The sequence below is a fragment of the Lissotriton vulgaris genome, unplaced genomic scaffold (assembly GCF_964263255.1).
Source record: "Lissotriton vulgaris unplaced genomic scaffold, aLisVul1.2 SCAFFOLD_1214, whole genome shotgun sequence".
Classification (NCBI taxonomy): domain Eukaryota; kingdom Metazoa; phylum Chordata; class Amphibia; order Caudata; family Salamandridae; genus Lissotriton; species Lissotriton vulgaris.
The window spans coordinates 93617-114105 of NW_028243910.1; the positions used below are offsets into that span (position 1 = coordinate 93617).

The 20489-nt window shown below is 48.7% G+C and overlaps 1 protein-coding gene across 1 annotated transcript in view; it reads left to right on the top strand.

Annotated features, from left to right (window-relative positions):
- The window catches only part of LOC147668204 (multidrug resistance-associated protein 1-like), a gene marked incomplete at its 3' end in the record, with an annotated part of 614782 nt that overhangs the window by 43799 nt on the left and 550494 nt on the right, over positions 1–20489 (top strand). The window contains exon 2 of the mRNA XM_086948707.1: positions 4945–5076. Within this exon, the coding sequence (XP_086804833.1) occupies positions 4949–5076 (128 nt within the window). The remainder of the gene's footprint in view (positions 1–4944; positions 5077–20489) is intronic.

Below are 20489 nucleotides of genomic sequence, written 5' to 3' on the forward strand. Positions count from 1 at the left end.
ACCTGCATAGCCAGGTGGGGATGAGGGGCATTTTTTCCAATCTGTCCTGTAGGATATCCTTGTCTGAGCCATTCCAAAGACCCGCCAGCTAGGGAGGTAGTGCTTAGGTATCTATCCACAAGGTGAGGAACAGAAGCAAGCTGCTTACCTTCGGTAATGCTCCTTCTGGTCGATACTCTTACTACAGATTCCTCCCCAATCCACCTACCTTCCCGTTCGGTAAAATGGACCTATCTAGTACATGTTAATAAGTGTCCAATTTAGAGATCAGCACACTGGTACAATCCGCTTTCTAATGACTCTGCATCCGGTGACACGAACAGAGATCCGTAAGAAACTTACACCAGCACATGGTTATGTCTCAGCCCAGCATCACATACAAGACCGAGCCAGTGCAGAGCCACGTTATACCCCCTATTGATTCATAAGGTAATTACTGAGAACAATTTCCGGATCCAGTCTGGCACCTGGGGATATTCATAAGGTAAGGAGTCTTTGGTTAGACTGAGTGTCCACCAGAAAGAGTTTTATCTTCTAGACACATCCTCCCTCAGTAGGAAACCCTTTCAAATATTCTGTGTATGGGTGTTAGTGTAGCCAAATCTTCTTCCTGAGAGTTGTTGTTCAACAGCATGTAGATCTGCTTTCAAGGGAGGGTAGTGTATTTTATAGTTCCTTGTAAGAATAGCATTCCCTTAGTCGGTACAGAAAAAGACCAAGCATTGAACAGCAAGGTTGAGGTGGTGATCTAATAGAAAAAGGTTTAGCCCCTCTGAGTCTCAGTCGGTAACGGCCATTTTTGGCAATATTTGTAGGTGTTTGACTAAGATGAAAATAAGGGATTTAATAGTCTTAATAATGTTAGGTTTACAAGCTAAAAATGGGAGGAAGAAGAAAATGAGCCATCCATGGTTTGATGTCATACAGCATGCTGACAAGGTGACACATCCTTTTGTATTCAAGAGCACAAGGATGTGTCATGTTGTCAAATCGTGACCTTTATCAAATGTGATGGAAGTGCACATTGAATATTGTATTTGAGCATCCCATCTACAGGATATTTTCTTCCACATTCCCATTAGTTATCGGAAAGGTTTGTAGTTGGTCATTGAAAGAAAGGAGCAAACATGATGTTAAGAAGTCTTCCATTCAGCATAAAGTTGAGGGTTGTCACAACATTCTCTTTGGTATCTGCAAATCTTCAATTCAAGTCATTTAAGAATAAACCTTTGAAGATGAACTTTGAAGATTTAGAGCAATTGTAATAAGGCTCATCATCCAGTTGTTCTGCTAGTTTTCAACACACTGTTCAAGCTGGAGTTCTTTTTTCATCGTCCAAAATCCAATTAATTTGAACTGAACAACATCTCGACATTCTTTCTCCCTCCTGAAAGGAGTCTAGCCTTTTAGGAAGAAATTTCATTTTAATGCCGTAATTTTACAACAGTGAGGATGGTTCTAGAGGGATCTGACCATGAAATCCCAGGCCGAAAAGGTAGGACATATGAAAAGACTTAACATTTTCAGTCTCCACCTCGCATGACCATTATGACATTTTTCAGAGAAGGTTAATTGTCATTCTCTTGACTATTCGACTTATTGGCAGTGGACTCTCTACTTCCAAGACATGGAGTTAAATGTCATTTTCCTCACTCTTAAGTCCTCCTCTTTCGTCTCAGAAAGGTAGTTCTCATCATCAGCGTGAATAGTATCAGAAAAAAGTAAATCCCATCCTCTGGGTTTTGTCATCCTTTAACTTTATACATTATATCCTTCTTTCATCCTACATAGAGATGAAGATAGAACGATGAAGTGGATTCCTCACTATTTTGCCACCATCTCTTTTATGGGAAATTAATTTCTTGGTGTAGGAAAGTAGGATCCGCTTTCATGGTTACCCCCTACTTGTTGCATGGTGTCAGTACGTTTTTATCTTAGTGTGACTGAGATCCTACTAATCAGGAACGAAGTCACTGTGCTTTCTTGTGAAATTGACCATGTAAGTACTTTTGTACATCCATAATTGGCAACTGGTGTACCCTTGTAAGTTCCTAGTATATGGTACTAAGGAACACTGGGGTCTCCCATGGGCTGCAGCATGTATTGTGCCACCCCTGAGAGACCACTTAAACAGTGACTACAGGCCTGCTGTTGCAACCTGTGAGTTGGTGCTTGCACCACTCGCAACAGCTATAAGTTTCCTTATATCTCATGTCACAGCACTTTAAAACCTATAAGTCACCCCTATGGCAGGCTCTTCAGTCCCCAGGGCAGGGTACTTGGTTACAAGTGTGAGGGTGCCCCTGCATGAGCAGGACCGCCCTACAAACCTGGGAGTTGATTCACCAGGCTTTGTAAGTGCGGACAGCCATTTTTATACATATAATGGACATCACTCAATACGAGATGTGTAATTATATAGTGGCTGCACTGAATTCAGTTATGTTTGGTATCATACATTTTGGAATCATACCCCCACACAGAAGATTAGTGTTGGAAGTATGATCCAATGTCTCGGGAAGGGGGGGGGGGGGCTTCCCTTGGGGTACCCCTTTGTACTTCCGGTAGCAGCCTTTCAGGGTCTGAGAGCAAGCCAGTGCTGCTGCTGACCACAGACCTGATTCTGCCCTACTGCTGCTGAGCCAAGCTTGAGCAGTGGAAGGTAGAGCAATAGGATTCATGTCGCAAGGAGGTGTAACCACCTCCCAGACAGGACGTTGTGTATTGGGCTTGGGTGTGGGCACTTGCCAGCACCACCAGACTACTGTGAAGGGCACGTTTGGGGCTCTCCTTGCATACTCAAGTTTGAGCCAGTACAGGGAGCCCATGGCTCCCACTCTGGCGCGAAACTGGACAAAGGACATAGGCGTATTCTCTCCTCTGTCCCGCCCCTCCTCTGGGAGGAACCTTTGAGTTGTTCCATCCCTTCCCTTAGTTTACTTAAAGACTTATCTGTAGGTGGGTCCTCAGATCAATCGTTCGACTGAAATCACGTTACTCTTCGACCTTTCTGGACAGTTGTTCTTCCATTGACTCTGCCTGTAACCAAGACTGTACCTCGGGACTAGGCTCGCTGTTCTGCAAGTATTCTTCATCGTCTGTCTCTGCTTCCTCCATATTTGACAGACCTGTGGGCATCAAAAACACAAAATAATCTCCCTCGGAGTGAAGAAGTCACTGCCCTCCATCAGCAGGACCGCAACAAAGCTGACCAGTCTGCTGCTCCTGTCGTTCTATGTACTCCCTGAGGTTCGGCAACACAGGTGGTAGTTCTGCAACTCCTTGACGCCTGACCTATCTTCTCTGCAATTTTGAGGCCAGTATCCCTCATCTGAACCACTGGGACCAAACCCCTGCGCACTGTGTTGACTTGCCGTTCCCAAGACTTGTTGACTCTGCACTCCAGAGATCTTCAGGCTACAAGAATCTCCAGCATCTCTTCCTCCCAAGTTCAGCGACCCCCACTGCATCCTCTGCACTGTGGGTCCTTCTTGGTAAGCTGCACGAGGTCCTCTTACGACTCGTGTGACTTCGGCTTGTGGGGCCTCCTGGTGGTCTTCTCCTGCTTCAGTGGTCTCTCCTGCTTGCTTGGGGTCTGCTCTGACTCTCCTGCTGTTGTTGAGTCCCTTGGACCTTGCTGGTCCCAACATTGGCCCTTTGTTCTCCATGCCAGTTGCGGCTATCAAGGCTTTATGGTGTTCCTGCCAGACACCGACCACCTAGTCACTGATATGGGACAGCTCGTGCATGGCTCTTGGTCTTCCTCAGTCGCCTGGTCCTCACAGCTGCAGCGACAAGTTCACTGTCAACACTTCTGAACCGCCTGAAATCGGTTGGCATTGCTCTTCTGTGCCTCCTGGTCACTACTGACTGGCATACACTCTGTCCCTTCTGCTGGCAGGTTCTTCACTTCCAGAATCCACCCATGGATTCCATCGGACTGCTTCTCCTGGCACTTTTCTCAAAGTCTTCCATTGTAGTCGATGGAGTTTCCGGCGTCTCTTCAGCCCTAGGCACCTGGCTTCCCTGGTGTAGGTAACCTGGTTCCAGGGGCATCCACTGATGGGGTGGCTCTTCAACCTTTGGACTGCCATGGGAATTCGTTAAGGTCCTCCATGAAGGGTCCTTCTGTAAACTGCAACTGTGACTTCCATTGGGCCCGCTGCTTTGTTCCTACTCTGCACACAGCCTCCATGGGGTTCCTGGGTACTTACCTTGCGTGGTTCCTTGTGTACCTGACTCCTCTGCCTCATCTGGTTGAAGTCCTGTCCTTCCTTTCAGTTCACATTTCCACTTTCTTAAATATGGTTTGGTCTCCCCCTGGCGACCACTGTATTTTATGCTCCTTAACTGATTGCATTTGAAGTATTTTTGTGTATTGCGTTATCACTGAGTGGGAGATATACCATTGTGTTAGTGAGTGTTTAATAAATAGAAGTACTTTTATATAAACACTGTGTGGGTTTTTTCGTTTACACTTAGTAAAATAAGCTCCTCAGCTACCACTTTGAGGGCTTTATATGGTCATCAAGGGCCTCTAAAATTACCATAAGAATAGGCTGGATTAGTGGGAGGTGCATCACTTAAGTACGTGTGCGCCTTATACTAAGTCAGCCTCCAAAACTTGCTTTTCTGTTATTTTTCATTACTCAAGATCCCCATTGTATTTTTTATTTATTTAAAGATTCAATATTGTTTCTATCTAAAGGCATTTCCATCTGGATTTAAAGCAAGAGAACCTGGATGAAGAGTAATGACATGTCCTGTTATGCTGGCCATGCACTTGATTCAGTCTCTATAGTGAAGGAAGGAATGCATCTTATTGCATTGTTGCACGATCCTTTTGCTTATGTATTGTTTATTTAAATAAAATTAAAAACACAATTTCATTGTTTTAACTTTCTCTGCTTCATATTTTGATTTGGTCTGTAACTTTTGTCACAGATTAATGATTTTGGGATATAAACGACCATTGGAAGCCAAAGATTTGTGGTCATTAAATAAAGAAGACACGTCTGCTGAAGTTGTTCCAGTGTTGACCAATAACTGGGCAAAGGAGTATGTAAGAGCGAAAAAGTAAGCATTGAAAAGCAAATTGGTTAAAATAAGAAACGTCGGTAAACATTTTTAACTTTCAACCTAATTTTACTAATCATGTACTGTATTTGAATAAACAAGTCTTGACTTTTGCTTTGTGCACAAACCTATTCATCAGAGAGGACCTGTGTATCTTCCAAATTGTTGTTACCATCTGATATGCCTTCTACGTTCTTGGAACACAAACAGATTACACTTCTAAATTCTAGCAGTCTCTTTCAGGAGGAAGATATTTTTCCACTCAGGCGGGTCGCCTATGAAACAATCTTATGTGCAAGCCTCGTAATGTTAGAGGATGGGTTTTTTCCACATAGTTAATTACACTGAACGTGTTATCTGAAATAACAAGATACATTCTGAATAAAGTGCCACTCTTGACTATCCCTGCTTCTGACACAAGCAAGTAACAAGTGTCAGACACATCGTTAATCAAGAATAAAAACAACCAATCTAACAATTCTTAAAACACAGCAATTCAAATAGTGAGAGAGTGGGAGACATTGAAAATCAAATTGCAAGGAGGCAGTATAATCTTATCGAATACTAAATCGATCTGCTATCTGGAAGCACCTCATTGTGGAATGCACTGTATGAGGTGAATAATGAGCTGGGCAGTGGACAGTCCTTTTATACAGTTTTAATGAGGCACTGGTGACCACAGAATCAAAACATTAGGAGGTATTTGACCACATAACAAATGCTGGACATTTTATCAAAACAATTTGGGTCACTTCTCGGAAGTTAAGAAAACAGAACATACCGAAAGATAGAAAGTTTATCAAAAGGTTATAGTTAATTTTGTGCCACGTTGCCGTCTTAATTTCAAAAGCTAACAAAACATTGGTTGAGAAGTTGGGGTTAGCCCCCACTGGTATGAGCCCCAATGTATCCCAATATAGGCCTAGGTAATTGCACAACCTTTTACATTTGTCCTACCTTGCTCTACATAACGCCTCTGGTGCTGACCTTTTACCTAGTTACGTGCCAAATAAATGTTGTGTGGTTTTCTTCGAAGACTAGCATCATTTATTATGCATGAGGATTCTTGGTATCCTATCTTAATCACATGCCTGCAGGATTACCATCTTCTGTATAATAACTCTTTACAAAAGTCTCTGCTATCATCCTCTTTGGACGACAGGCCTACAGTACCGTTACACATCTAGGTAGAACCCCTGAGGATACCTTTTGGGTATAAAAGAACATCTTCACTTGGCAACCAGAGGAGAAGCTTGCATGTTGACACAAGACTCTGAAGTCTCTACGCAGAAACAGTATGCCTTTCAGGGTGTCCGACTCAAGACCAAGACGGGGTCCTTCGTTCTCTCCCATCAGGTAATGGGGTGGCTCTTTCCTAGGGGATTCTTGGCTTTACACCCACATACACTTAGGTATGGTTGCATTATAGGAGTACGCTTGATTACCTCCATGTATCTAAATGCCTGCATATATTCACTGTTTTAGCACCATGGTAGAATTCTTCCTTTTATTTACTCTGTTGGTGCTTGTAATTGTATATATCTGTTTTGGTCTAATGGTTTTTCCAGCACTCATATTTTATACTAGAATGATGCGGGTTAAATTAATGGTTATTGAAAACGCCCCCCCTTGTTTATTCTGTGTAAATCTCTAAGAAGTGAGCACGAGTGACTGAAAGAAAAATACTGTACTGTTTCATCGATCCCTGCAGGATCAAGTGTTGTCATTCGATAGTTGCCAGAAACTATTTGCTCCTTGGTAAAGTTACGGAGCTTACAGTGGCACTGGGAGCTAGCTGGTCTAAAGGCTACATATCATTAGGGGGTGTCTGGAAAGAGTCTGGACACCAATCCCTTAATTTGTCTAAACACGCAGGTCCTATATAGATTTGTAAAAACTACACACCACCTCTACTCTTAGCCAATCTTGTTCTTCTAAATGACAGATGTTTTCTGTTTATCTCTTCCTGAACTTGATGTACAGTAAGATTTGCACGCAGGCAGAGGCCAGCGGCTCGGACTTGTTTATCAGAAGGACGTGATCTGAAGTTGATGGCCTTTACAGGCGAGATACATTTAAGGTTACAGAAGGGCATGAGGCCTACTGCCTCTGTAGACGCTCAAGGCAGTATGGACAATTTCGCATAAGCCAGTTTTTTTTGGCTGGCGGGGACATTTGAGACTCTCATGCTTCACATGTGGACAGAATTGGCCTGGGGCACTATATACTTCAGTTCCATTAAGGATCTCTTACCATTTCGGAAAGGCCTGAAGACACAGCTTTTCACTCTGTTTCCCCTTATGCAGTTTAGCTTGACACGCTTTTTTAGGTAATTGTTGTGCTTTAGAAATGAAAAATAAATATGCAAGTAGTAAGTTTAAAGAACATTATGTTGGTCCATAAGAAGGTTTAGTGACATGCGAATGTTGGCTACAGATAATAAATTAACCTATACTTCCCCCAGTTCACTATGATGTAAATCCTACCTGTAGCCCATACAGCAATGAAATAATAGTTGCTTGGAATGAATTGTAAAACTGCCTCAATACCTACATTTCTGAAATGGATGATTACCTAACCCTACATTTTTCAGGCAACACCCACCAAATTCATGTTTCTATATTTTTGAAAATCTACAAGTCTGCTCCTCACTCAATGACTTTATACACATTAAAACCTTTAAGGAGTATGCAAACATGCTAGCCATTAAATCATTCCACCCCACTAGAAATGGTTCCAAGCACCTACAGATGGGTCAGCAAAACATGCAGTTCATAAATACCTACATGGTACCCAGCCCTCGCTAGCAACCACAGGCCCACAGAACTCCTTTGATGTATTTGAGGTCTAACCTCAAGCTCACCTCCACAGCCACACCTACGCCCACCTCATCCCACTACCATTGCGTTGTTTCCCTGGTTAGAGACTGAAAAGTCTCTATGCTCTTCCTATTCGAACCCATTAGCTATCGTGGCTATCACTACTACTCTTATTGTGGTAACACTTCTTTATCAATCAATCATCATTTAGTTAAAACACTTGTAGCCCAAGAAACTGGAGACTGTGCCATCTAGTGTTGGATTGTCATAATGTTTGCGTTTCCAGAAGAAAACTACGGTTGCTAAACTCTTGTGCCTCCCTAGTGACCAAACTCTGAATTCTCTTGATCTGTCCTACTGGACTTGATAGTTGTACGATACAACCCTAATACAAATTGCGTCTAGTCACTTCATCAATTTCTTTAATCTACTGATGGACAGTGGTCTAGGAGCTTGTTTCTAGTTCTTAGTTAGAGCAGATTTTAGTTCCTGAGGTTTGCCCAGCAGTAAACAGATCAACAGGAGCTTACCAATTTGTGTAGAATGAAGCCACTGTTGAATTTAATACAGTTGCTTCTTGAGCACCAACACAGTTCTTTGAGGATTAAAGAGATTTTCTCCAAAGGGTTTGTTTGTTACCAGTTGTGACTTGTTTCGGTTTACATCATTGATGTTTTCAACTGGATCAATGGTTTATAGTTACATGCATATCAAGGGGTGAATCTGGATTAATATCTTGTTTTAGTTAATGTTCATTTTCTAATTTACATGGAGATTCCTCACCTGTAGAGCGACACCAGGAATCTGACTGGGTCAGGAAAAGTCAAAGGAACAAGGTCACCAGTAGAAGGCACTGGACTCGGTTGGTGCAGGAAGTGACTTTGGACGATGCCAGTGAGGCCATTTAGAACACCTGCCCTGGCGTTAGTTCCGGATCCAGAGCTTCACCTCTGAGGGGAATTTTACCGTGCCAAATTACTTGAATACATTTGCAATGCGCCTCACATTTACGAGAGTTTGAGCTATTGGCATTGTAAATGACAATGCCTTTTATTTATGTGCTGTTTCTTAAACCGATAAATAAAAGGTATTGTCATTTACAAGAGTTTTAGCTATTGCATTGCAAATGCATCCTATAAAAATAAGTGTTAGGAGAGAGCGTGTCTTGCATGCAACAGCAGGCCGGACAATGCGATTTTATCGACTGGCTGTTCGAAGCTACGCCTTGTTGAGGACTTGTGGCTTTTCAGGGCATGTTCAGGCCTCTCTAATAGACATGCCCTTTAATGGCAACTGTTTCTTCGGAACAAGGCAGACCTCTGGCGCTGGTGCACTTTAAGGACTCACGAGCTATAACAAGTGTAGGAAAGTAGGATCTGCTTACATGGTTACCCTCACTTTTTTCTTGGTGTTAGTGTGTTTTTGACAAAGTAAGACCTGGGCACACGTTTGCAAGATGTCATTCAAATCACAGTATTTGGAAAGTTTAAAGAATTGTCAATGTTCATCTCCAGTGTGTTGAATCTTGTTTTTTTATTCAAATGAGCAAACAAAAACCAGCTGACACGTGTTTCGTTGACATGGGAGTGATCCAGCGACTTCCTCAGGGCAGTAGGATGGCAATAATAGTAATCCCACGAATTCTCTGCCTGTGATAATTCCAACCTGACTGGTAAGGGTATTTCAAGGGTAAAATTGACCGATGTCCAAAATACTAACGTAGAAAGCGAAAAGTCGAGCTGCGGTGATAACAACCGGCCGTTTGCCGTAATGTTGGTTAAAGAAGCAGATGAAAGGGTACAAGTTATATCTACAGCTTATAAGCTGTGGTTTCACTCTGCAGTATAATGGGACGTGTAAGCACAAAACAATGGTGTGCTACAGAAATTCGCTACACAGAAAATTATCTGTGATACTTCAGTGGATATGCTGAGGTGGTGCACGTCAGAATTGCAGAGCGCACTGACACTTTAGAAAACGTGAAGGCACGGCGGATCGTCCGTGAATCTTACAGCTCTGTCATGGTGTACGACACGTCTGTTTCAAAAGTTTCCCAGGTAGTGTGTTTTTTACCTAGTCTGCGGGGCTCCTGCTAATCAGAACCCCAGCAACTGTGCTTTCTCTCCTAAATTGACCATGGTAAGCACTTTGGTACCTCCACAATTGGCTTAGGGTGTATTCCCTTATAATTATCTAGTATTTGGTACTAAGGTACCCAGGGCATAGGTACACCAGGGGTCTCCCATGGGCTGCAGCATGTATTATGCCACCCATGGGATTCCACTTAAATTGTGACTACAGGCCTGCAATGGCAGTCTGTGCAAGTTGGTGCTTGTACCTCTGACCACAAATATGTCCCAACACTTAAAACCTAGAAGTCACTACTATGGCAGGCTCTTTAGTCCTGAGGGCAAGGTGCTTGGTTAAAAGTGTGAGGGTGCCCCTGCATGAGTAGGACACCCCTACAAACCCCAGAGTCGATTATCCAGGCTTTGTAAGTGGTCAGCCATTTTAATACATATAGTGGACATCAGTTATTGCGATTTGTCTAAATATATAGTGGTTGCACTGAACCCAGTCATGTTTGGCATCAAACATTTTGACCTCATACACCAACACCGATTGTACACCCAGCAACAGCTTTTTATGGTCTGCCAGCAAGCTAGTGCTGCTGCTGACCACAGACCCGATTCTGTCTTCTTGCTGCTAAGCCAAGCTCTAGCAGGGGACGGTAGAACAATAGGTTTTTCGTCACAGGGAGGTGTAACCACCTCCCAGATAGGATTTATTGTATTGGTCTGGGGTGGGATCACATGTGAGCTCCACCAGACTGCTTTGAAGGGCACATTTGGTGCCCAGCTTGCATGCTCCAGTTTGAGCCAGTTCAGGGAGCCCATGGTTTCCGCTCTGGCCCAAAACTGGACAAAAGTCATGGGAGTATCCTCCCCTCTGTCCAGCCCCTCTTCTGAGAGGAACCCCAGAGTTGTTTCAACCCTTTCCTTAGGGTACTCAAGGGCTTACCTGTGGGTGGGTCCTTAGATTAGTCATGGGACAAGACTTATTCCTGAAACTACGTTGCTCTTCAACTGTCTGGACACTTGGACTTCGTTGGACTAGTCTATCGTCATTGTGATTGAAAGCATGCGTGACAGGCTGTGTAATGTGATGAATGACATCTTAGAAAAGTTCGGCAGCTGAAGGCACTCCAAGACTGTACCAAGGAAGACTCCTGCTGCTCCTGGTCTTGCTGTTCGTCTTTTTGGTCACCTGTGTCTGTGCTTCTGTCTGATTCTTCAAGAGACCGGTGGGCATCAAGGACAGCTGAAGAAATCTCCCTTGGAGTAATGAAGATACTCCCCTGCATCTGCAGGCACCGAACCTAAGCTGAGCGGTCTGCTGCTCCTATCGTCCTACTGACATCCTGAGGCTCAGCACCACAGGTGGTGGTTCTGCAACTTCCTCAAGGCCTGACCTGTCCTCTCTGCAATTTTGAGGCCAGTTCTCCTCGCCGGACATGAAGGGACTGAACCCCTGTGCACTGTATCAACTTGCTGTTGCCAAGGCTTGTTGGTTCTGCACTTCAGCATTCTTCGGGCTACAAAAAGCTCCAGCATCTCTTCCCTCCAAGATAAGCATCCTCCTCACTGTGGGCCTTCATCTTTGGTGAGCTGCTCTAGGTCATCTTGCGACTCCTGTGCCTTCGGCCTGAGGTTCGTCTGCTTCATTTGGCTCCCCTGCTTGCTTGGGGTCTACTCTGACTCTCCTGCTGCTGGTCTCTTAGACCTTGCCGGTTCGAACGTTGCTCCTTCATCTTCCACTTCAGTTGCGTCTACCAAGGCTTGTTGGTGCTTCCACTGGACACCGACCACCTAGTCACTGACATCTGATGTGGAACAGGTTGTGCATGACTCCTGGTCTTCCTCAGCATTATGTGGTCCTCACAGCTGCAACAACAAGGTCACAGTCTACTCTCCCGAACCTCCTGACATCAATGGTCATTGTCTTCGTGCCTCCTGGTCTCTTCTGAGTGGCATAGACTCTGTCCTCTCTACTTGAAGGTTCTTCACTTAGTCCACCCTTTAATTCCACTGGACTCCTTCCTGAACTTCTCCAGACACACTTTTTCAAAGTCTTTCATTGTTGTCTAAGGACGTTTCTGCCGTCTCCTTGCCCCTTTGCACCTGGCTTTCCTGGTGTAGCTAACGTGGTCCCCAGGCATCCACGGGTGAGTACCTCTCCAACCTTCTGCCCTCCAAGTGAATTCTTAGGGGTCCTCTTGGTCCCCCCCCACACCAGTCAAGGCAGTTAAGAGCTTGGGGGTGACGATCGACGCGGAACTGTCACTTAAAGCTCAAGTGGGTGCCACGGTCTCTTAGTGCATGTTCCAGCTCCGAAAGATCCGGAAGATCAGGCACCTACTTCCACATGCGGCTCTGTGTCAGGTCGTCATGTCCCTTGTTCTCTCTCACCTCGACTTTTCTAACTCTCTCTATCACGCACTCCCCAGATTTCTTTTGTCGTCTCCAGGTCGTGCAGAATCAGGCCACCCGTCTTATCTTTAAGATCCCTAGGTGGCAATCTGCGAAGCCCTTGCTCCGCAGGCTTCATTGGCTTCTAGTTGAGGAGAGGGCAGCCTTTAAGACGGGCTGCATGTATGTATGTATAGGCATTTATATAGCGCACTACTTACCCGTAGGGTCCCAAGGCGCTTCGACCGCTGCGAAACCCTTCCTGGCTTCCCTGAGAGCTGGTCCCTTAATGGGTATCTCCAGGGTGAGACCAGGCATCCCCGGCGGTCTGGTGGGGCCGTTAGTGAAGATGAGGCAAGCTAATGCCCAGAGTTGCCGAGTGTGAACGCTGATCAGAGTGGGCACCGAGGCGAGAGAATTATCGAGTCCGCTGACCCCTGGTCCAGAAACCTGCCGCGCCGGGAATCGAACCCTGGTCCCGGGCCGTCCTCTGCGCTCGGGTCTGCCGCCTCTAACCAGTGAGCCACACTACTTCACTACTGCATGGTTTTCAAATCTCTTCACTGCCCCTGCCCCGCTTTTCTGAACTCCCTGATCACTCTGTATCGACCTGCACGTTCCCTCCGTTCAGTTCACCATCACCTACTTGTCACTCCCAAATTCAAAACCAATAAATTTGGGGGCTGTCGTTTTTCCTCTCCTTGCCCCTAAATTCTGGAACCCCCTTCCCCAGGCCATCAAATCCAGTGGTTCCCTTTTTTAGTTCAGGAAACTTCTCAAAACTTTTCTGTTCACTCTCTCTGGGTAATCTCTCCTTGTCACTCTACACATGCTCTGTCAGCAAGCACCAGGAAACCTCAGCTTAAAAAGTGCCATTTAACATAACATAACATAACCACAGATTAAACTGGTAAAACAAGCTGCTTAACACTCTTTCAAGATAAGCCTGAAGGCTGCTCTCCACCTCTACCTCTTTGAGAGCTTTCTATGGTTATCAAAGACCACTAAAATCACCATAAGGGTTGCTTGGATTAGTGCAAGGTGCATCACTTAAATAAGTGTGCATCAAATACTAAGCCAGCATCCTACAGTCCTTGGGCCTTAAAGTGGCCATATGTTCTTGCGGTCTGCCTTTCGCCCCTTCCATGCCTACAGAAGGGGCTTTCAGCTGTTCTAGCCACAAGACATCAAGTTCAGCAACCTCTGCTCAACCGTGGGCGTGGCTCGTTCCGACCCCATGGGTCTGTGGCCAGAGGTTGGGTCAGACTCCACATCCTCTCCTGCAGCCTCCACCTCCGCCTCCGAATCTTCCTAGTCTGGTCTTTCCAGAACATGGGTGGGCAGTTGGTCCTGGAAGCAGACCCCACGGTTGGCGACCCAGCTATTTTGCCATGACCTCTCTATATTCAATGATTGGCTGTCTGCACCCCTGACTACGCCTGCCTCAGACGGTGTAGAACTCTCTGATAATTTCTCCAGTATACCTGTATTGTGGTCGTTTGTGCTATGCCTTATCTGATAGACTACTAGCTGCAGATTCCATAACGTAGAATTATCCCCAGGCATGAGACTGGATCCGGAAAACTTTTTGCCACAGCATCCCTGCACGTGGGGGGGGCGGCATCACGCGACTCCGCCCATGCGTCGTCCGCGAGGTCACAAGTCCCATCCCGGCGCGCCTACGTCAGTTTTTTCCTTTTCTGCGTGCAACACTGATCCAGTCTCTGCTCTGGCCTGTTTGGGGCCCTTTTTTCTTCCTCATTGTGCTAATTTTTGGTGGAACAGTGTGCGAATGACTTCGGGCTTCAAGACTTGGACGTCATGTGGGCGTCTTATGTCGACGACGGACCCTCATCTAATTTGTATGTGGTGTTTAGCGGAAGATCACGGCACCACTGATTGTGAGGCGTGTCAACAGTTGAAGCCAAAGTCGCAGCGGAAGCGCCGGATAAAACTACTCTTGGCGCATCTCCCAAGGTCAGCCTCCTTCCATCGATAAGCCTCAGCAGACCGCTTCAGAAACGGCCATTGTCGTCGTCCTCGCCCCTCTCCGATGCCGCGAGAGCATCGCTCCCCGGTGGGTAAGTGTCGCAGTTTGTCCCTGGCGGCTGGTGTTTGGCCTGCTGGGGATGTGGGCTCTTCGCGGGGGATGGGGCCCCCTTCGCGGGGGATGGGGCCCTGCGTGTTGTCCTCGTATCCACGGTTTCCCGGTGAAGGGGCATCGAGAGTCCAGATAGACCTATTCAGCGGCTTTGCAGGCCTCGCTGACGTCTCCTCCTCCCCCTCCTGGGACGTCAGCGGATCCCTTGCTTTGCGCGGGGCCCTCTGTGACAGCTTTAGCGCCGACCGGTTCAGATCCAGGCTTGGAGGATGTGGTGCTGTTGGGGTGCGGCTCCTCTGGGATCCCTCCTTCGGAACACAGCGCCTCTGCCTCATCGCAAACTCCCACCGGAGTCCCTGTGGTGTCATGGAAGGTCACCGGCGCTCTGGTCGCATACCCGAGCCCTGCTCGGCCCTCTGGGCAGGCCTTATCCACGGCTGAGCTGACACCGCCTCGGCACCTGCTGGTCTGGGCGGCACCACAGGGGTTGGTAGTCCCTCCTCGTCCCGCTCTGGGTCGAGGCTGGGCGGGGAGCCCTCACCCCCTCCCGACCCCTTTCCTTCCCCGCAGGCAGCTGCCTCGTCGGAGGGAGAGTCTGAGGTTGAATCGTCCTTGGCGCCACCGTATGGGTCGCCGGGCCACCTCAGTCACATCCTGGGCCGCTGCTGGCGCAGGGCTTCGTGTCGCTCCCCCGGTCCCTCTCGTTCCTCCACGTAGGCGGATGCCTGGGTGGAGGTCGAGTCTGCGTTGTTCCGGCATCGCCCCTTGGCCACTTTGGCTCCACTCCGGTCCCCGGCACGGTGTGACTTGAAGGAGCCCTATCTGGCATCTCCTGCGACGCTGGATGGTGTTGTCGTTCTGCCTCAGTCGGTGGACTCTACTGCGCCACACAGAGGTCGTGCCGTGGATTCGTCTTTGGACGCTCCTTCGGAAGTTGGGTGCCTACTGGTGTCATCCCCCTTGGAGACAGGCCGCTGCGTGGTGTCTTTTTCACCGGCGTCATCGAAGGGCGCCTCCCCGCCATTTCCGAGGCCGAGGTGTTCGCCAAAGGAGCGGCAGGTCCCCCTTTCTTTGTTCCTTCTGACTTCCAAGTCTGGCCTTTGCCCGCCCGCTTGGCTACGGGGACGGCTGCCTTAGTTTACAGTTGTCGCCCACGGAGGTGCTGCTTTCTCCACCGCGGGGCCCTACGGAGGCGGGTGCGGCCTTCGCTCACGCAGTGTCCACAGCTGTGGGCGTTCGAGGCATGTGGGCTGCTGAATTCATATCTGTGCATAGATCGCCGCCTAGTGTTGGGTCCGGATGATTGCACATTGTTGTCCTGGAAGAGTCTTCGAAGTATCACGAGATAGGTGGCTCCTCCCCTGTACTACAGTGCGCATGGGCATCGACTCCATCCTCAGATTGTTTTTTTCCGCCATTGGGTTAGTTGAATTCCCTCTTGTCGGAATCGATAGAAAACTTTCTTGAGACCAAAAGGTCTTTAGTCTAATACGTCGGTATTGTCTTGCGTTCGGTCTTAGTTCTTCCAGCTCGGTTCCGAGCCGGATTCTCTACTCCCGCGTGCTCTCGACGCGGAAGGCCCAGTCGACGCTCCACACCTATCGACCGTCCATCATGGACCGAAGTCAATTCAAGAGATGTCCCGTCTGCAACTCGAAGTATCCCCACATCGACGTCCACCCAGTGAGCAGCAAGTGTCTGTCGCCGGACCACGATGAAGCTAAGTGTATGGCTTGCTCACGCTTCAGGTCCAAGAAGACGCTTAAGCTTCGGCGAGCTGCGCGCCAGGAGGCCCAGCATGCTGCACCGGCGCCTGCGGACATCTTCGATGCAGGGGATGTCGAGGACGAATCTATCCAGGACATTACTGAGTCGAATCCCGCGTCGGACGTCGACTACGACGCGGATGCAGAGATGTTCGAGGCCGAAGAAGTCGTCGACGAGGTAGGAGACGACGACTGGGCCCTCGGGGCCATGGAGGATAGCTCGGATGAGGAGCTTCCTCAAATTGACTCTGGGGACGTGCCATTTCATAAGGCTCAGGTCGAGGGATCGCCTTCAGGCCTTACCCAAGATCTTACCATGGGTTCTACGGCCCCACCTTCGGGCTCGGCCATGGACATTGCTGTTGAGCCACACCCTGGCAAAACGAAACTGAAAGTGAAACCTACGGTCTCGACTCCAGACCGTGCGCAGATGCTGTCCTGGAAACCGAAAGTGCGCATCGCTTTGGTCGGCTCCAAGGCCTCGGAGCCCTCGGCGCCGAAGGTTACTGTCGAGCCGAAGGCTCAAGTCAAGGGCGTCGAGACGAAGTATGCCGCGCCAAAGACTAAGGTGAAGACGGTCGACGCCGGCAAAGGCCTCGGCGACCCGAAGAAGGCTATCGGCGACCCGAAGAAAGCGCTCGGTGACCCGAAAAAACGGCTGGATGACCCGAGGGTTCTTACGACTCAGCGTCAGCAGGACAAGGCCAAGGGCAGCACACCCCGAGAGTAGACTCCGGGTGAGGCCTCGAGGGATTCCATTGAACTGGCGCGCCCATCCGCCGCGTTCACCAAGAAGGTGACGGGACTCCCTGCAACGCATCAAGGACGGGACCGCGTTGGTCGGTCCGAAGGATCCTCCGCCAACGAAACCGGTGGAGAAACCGCATAAGGCGTCCACGCCCATCCATTTCACGTTGCCGCCAAAGATGGCGCCGAAGGCTTTCGCTCCTAAGGCGGTCGCCAGCGTGCCCGAGAAGGTCTCCTCGGCGCCGAAGTCGTCAGCGGTGGTCCCCGGCCCACAACCTCGATGACCTTCGGTGGACGAGTATCAGGAACACTTCATCGATGCCGAAACGGGCAGGCTTTCCCTCCACAAGCGGAAAATCGCCCCAGAACGCCCAATGGAGTCCTACAAGATCCCTCTCAAGAAAAAGGACTCCACTTTCACTCCCGTATTGGTGGAACCACTTTCCCCACAAACTCATAATGTTTCGCCCACTTACTCTGATGTGGACGCTGGAGAGGGAGATGATGAGGATGAGTACAGTTATCCTGTCTATACAGACCATGAGGATACCAACGAACCCTGGGCTGCTGGAACTGACCCAGGTGATCATCAATCAGGACAAGACCCTCAACTGTTTTCTGCAAAAACGTCCCCTACAGAAGACTCTGCAGCTTTCAATGCCCTCATTGAGCGGGCAGCTAACAATCACAACGTCCAGCTCCATGCTGACCCTGTGGATGTCGACTTCCTTTTTGATACCTTCTCAGTCTCAGAAAAAACTGTTAAGACTCTGCCTATGCTGAAAGGTGTTTTAAAACATGCTGGCGAGATCTTTAAAGAACCTACCGGAGCGAGGGTGATAAACCCTAGGATTGAGAAGAAATACAAGTCAGCGCCTACTGATCCTACCTACATCAAAGGACAGTTGCCTCTGGACTCCCTTGTCTCGAATGCCCGGAAGAGAGCTAATTCTCAGACTACCGGTGATGCTCCTCCCCCAGACAAAGAATCCAAGGTCTTTGAGGCATCGGGGAAGAGGGTAGCAGCAGAGGCAGCCAACATCTGGAGCATTTCAAACACACAAGCGCTTTTGGCGAGGTATGACAGGGCACACTACGACACACTGGAGACCCTGTTGCACCACCTGCCTGATGAATACAAGGAGGGGGCTGAGATGATGATTCAGGAAGGGAAGCTGATCTCGAACGCTTCAATTAAGTGCGCTCTGGACGCGGCCGATACCGCTGCCAGGGCTATAAACACTAGTGTTATGCTACGGCGACATGCCTGGCTGCGAACCTCTGTATTTAAGCCGGAAATCCAAACCACCATCCTTAATCAAACAGTCAACCCAGATCACCTGTTTGGCCCGGAGGTTGACACCACCCTAGAAAAAATTAAAAAGGACACGGAAACTGCAAAATCCATGGGTGCCTTACAGTCCCAGCAGTTTCGGGGTGGGTCTTTTCGTCGCTCAAGCACTAGAGGCGTTTCCAGAGGCCAGCTCTCCCAGTCCACGCAGTACTACAAGGGCAACACTCAGTCCACATACACCAACAAGAGTCGAGGTGGATATCGTGGTAACAGCGCCAAGGGCAGAGGTCGTGGAAACAACAGCTCCAGATCCTCTGCCACCAACAAACAGTGGCCTTGTCACTGCCCCCCGACCACACAACACCGGTCAGGGGGAGACTCCAGCAGTTCCTGCCGGTCTGGAAGTCCATCACCACAGACAGAGGGGTCAGGAAACTGGTACAATACGGTTATTGTTTGGAGTTAACGTCCACTCCACTCGGCATGCCCCCAAGACACCGTCCTATGTCGGCCGAGCATTTGCACTTATTGCAGCAGGAGGTCACCGTCATGCTGCAAAAAGGAGCAATCGAGCTCGTGCCTATGCGAGAGAGGCACAGGGGTCTACTCCCTGTACTTCTTAATACCAAAAAAGGACGGGTCCCTCAGGCCCATCCTGGACCTCAGGCACACTCAACCATTACATCCTGTCTGAGCACTTCCATATGCTGACCCTGCAGCAAGTGCTCCCGTTGCTCAGTCAGGGGGATTTTCTCGCAATTTTAGACCTAAAGGATGCGTACTTTCACATTCCACTGCACCCTTCACACAGGAAGTACCTCCGGTTCACCATACAAAACCAGCACTACCAGTTCAAGGTTTTGCCTTTCGGTGTCACCACGGCACCCAGGGTGTTCACAAAGTGCCTGGCGACAGTGGCAGCGCACCTCAGGAGACGGAACATCCACGTCTACCCTTATCTGGACGACTGGCTCATCCAGGCAAAGTCAGCCCAGCAGTGTGCCGCCCACATGTCCCACACCATTCACCTCCTGCACGATCTGGGATTCTCACTGAATTACCCAAAATCCCACCTTCAGCCCGCCCACATACTGCAGTATCTGGGTGTGACGATAAACACTCTGGCGGCCACAGCACAGCCAAATTCAGTGAGTCAGCAGCATTCAATTGCTGATACAAAAATTCAGACCTCAACACTCTCTTCCGGCAAGAGTGTTCATGCAGTTGATAAGCATGATGGCCTCCTGCATCTCCATAGTCCGGCACTCGAGACTACATAAGCGCCCGCTTCAGGAGTGCTTAGCACGTCAGTGGACTCAGGCTCACGGGCAGTTGAAAGACCTAGTGTTGGTGAGCGGTCGGGCATACAACTCTCTGCATTGGTGGAATCCACGAAACCTTTGCAAGGGACGACCGTTCCAAGAGCCTGTGCCACAGATCATCCTGACAAAGGACGCTTCTCTCCAGGGATGGGGAGCTCATGTACTCCATTACACGGTGCAGGGACTCTGGACGCAACAGCAGCGGAAGATGCACATCAATGTTCTCGAACTGATGGCGATCTTCATGGCACTCAAAGCCTTCAAAGTACATCTGTGCAACAAGGTTGTGTTGATCCGGACGGACAACATGACGGCCAACATGACGGCCATGTACTACATTCAAAAGCCGGGAGGAACACACTCTCCGCAGCTGTCTCGTCTGGCTCAGAGCATGTGGAAGTGGGCCATTCAGACGATAATCGTCCTCATGGCGCAACACCTCCCGGGCAAGGACAATCAGATGGCGGACCTGCTCAGCAGGCACAGCCACCAAATGCACGAGTGGGAGATACATCCATCAGTACTCCAACCGTACTTCCAAAGGTGGGGTCATCCAGAGATAGACCTGTTCGCCACAAGGGAGAACGCAAAATGCCAAAGCTTCGCCGCCAGGTTTCCACACCCATAGTCGCAGGGCAATGCGATATGGATGAACTGGTCAGGCAAATCTGCGTACGCTTTTCCCCCAGCACCACTGATGGCACGCAAACTCAGGCAACACTCGACTCTCATCCTAGTTGCTCCAGCGTGGGCTTGCCAACCATGGTACACCACGTTTCTGGAACTGTCCGTGGTACCGCATCAGAGGCTACGCCTCACACCCAGCCTTCTGACGCAGAGCCATGGCGACATTCAGCATCCAGATCCGCAACAGCTCAACCTGGCGATCTGGCTC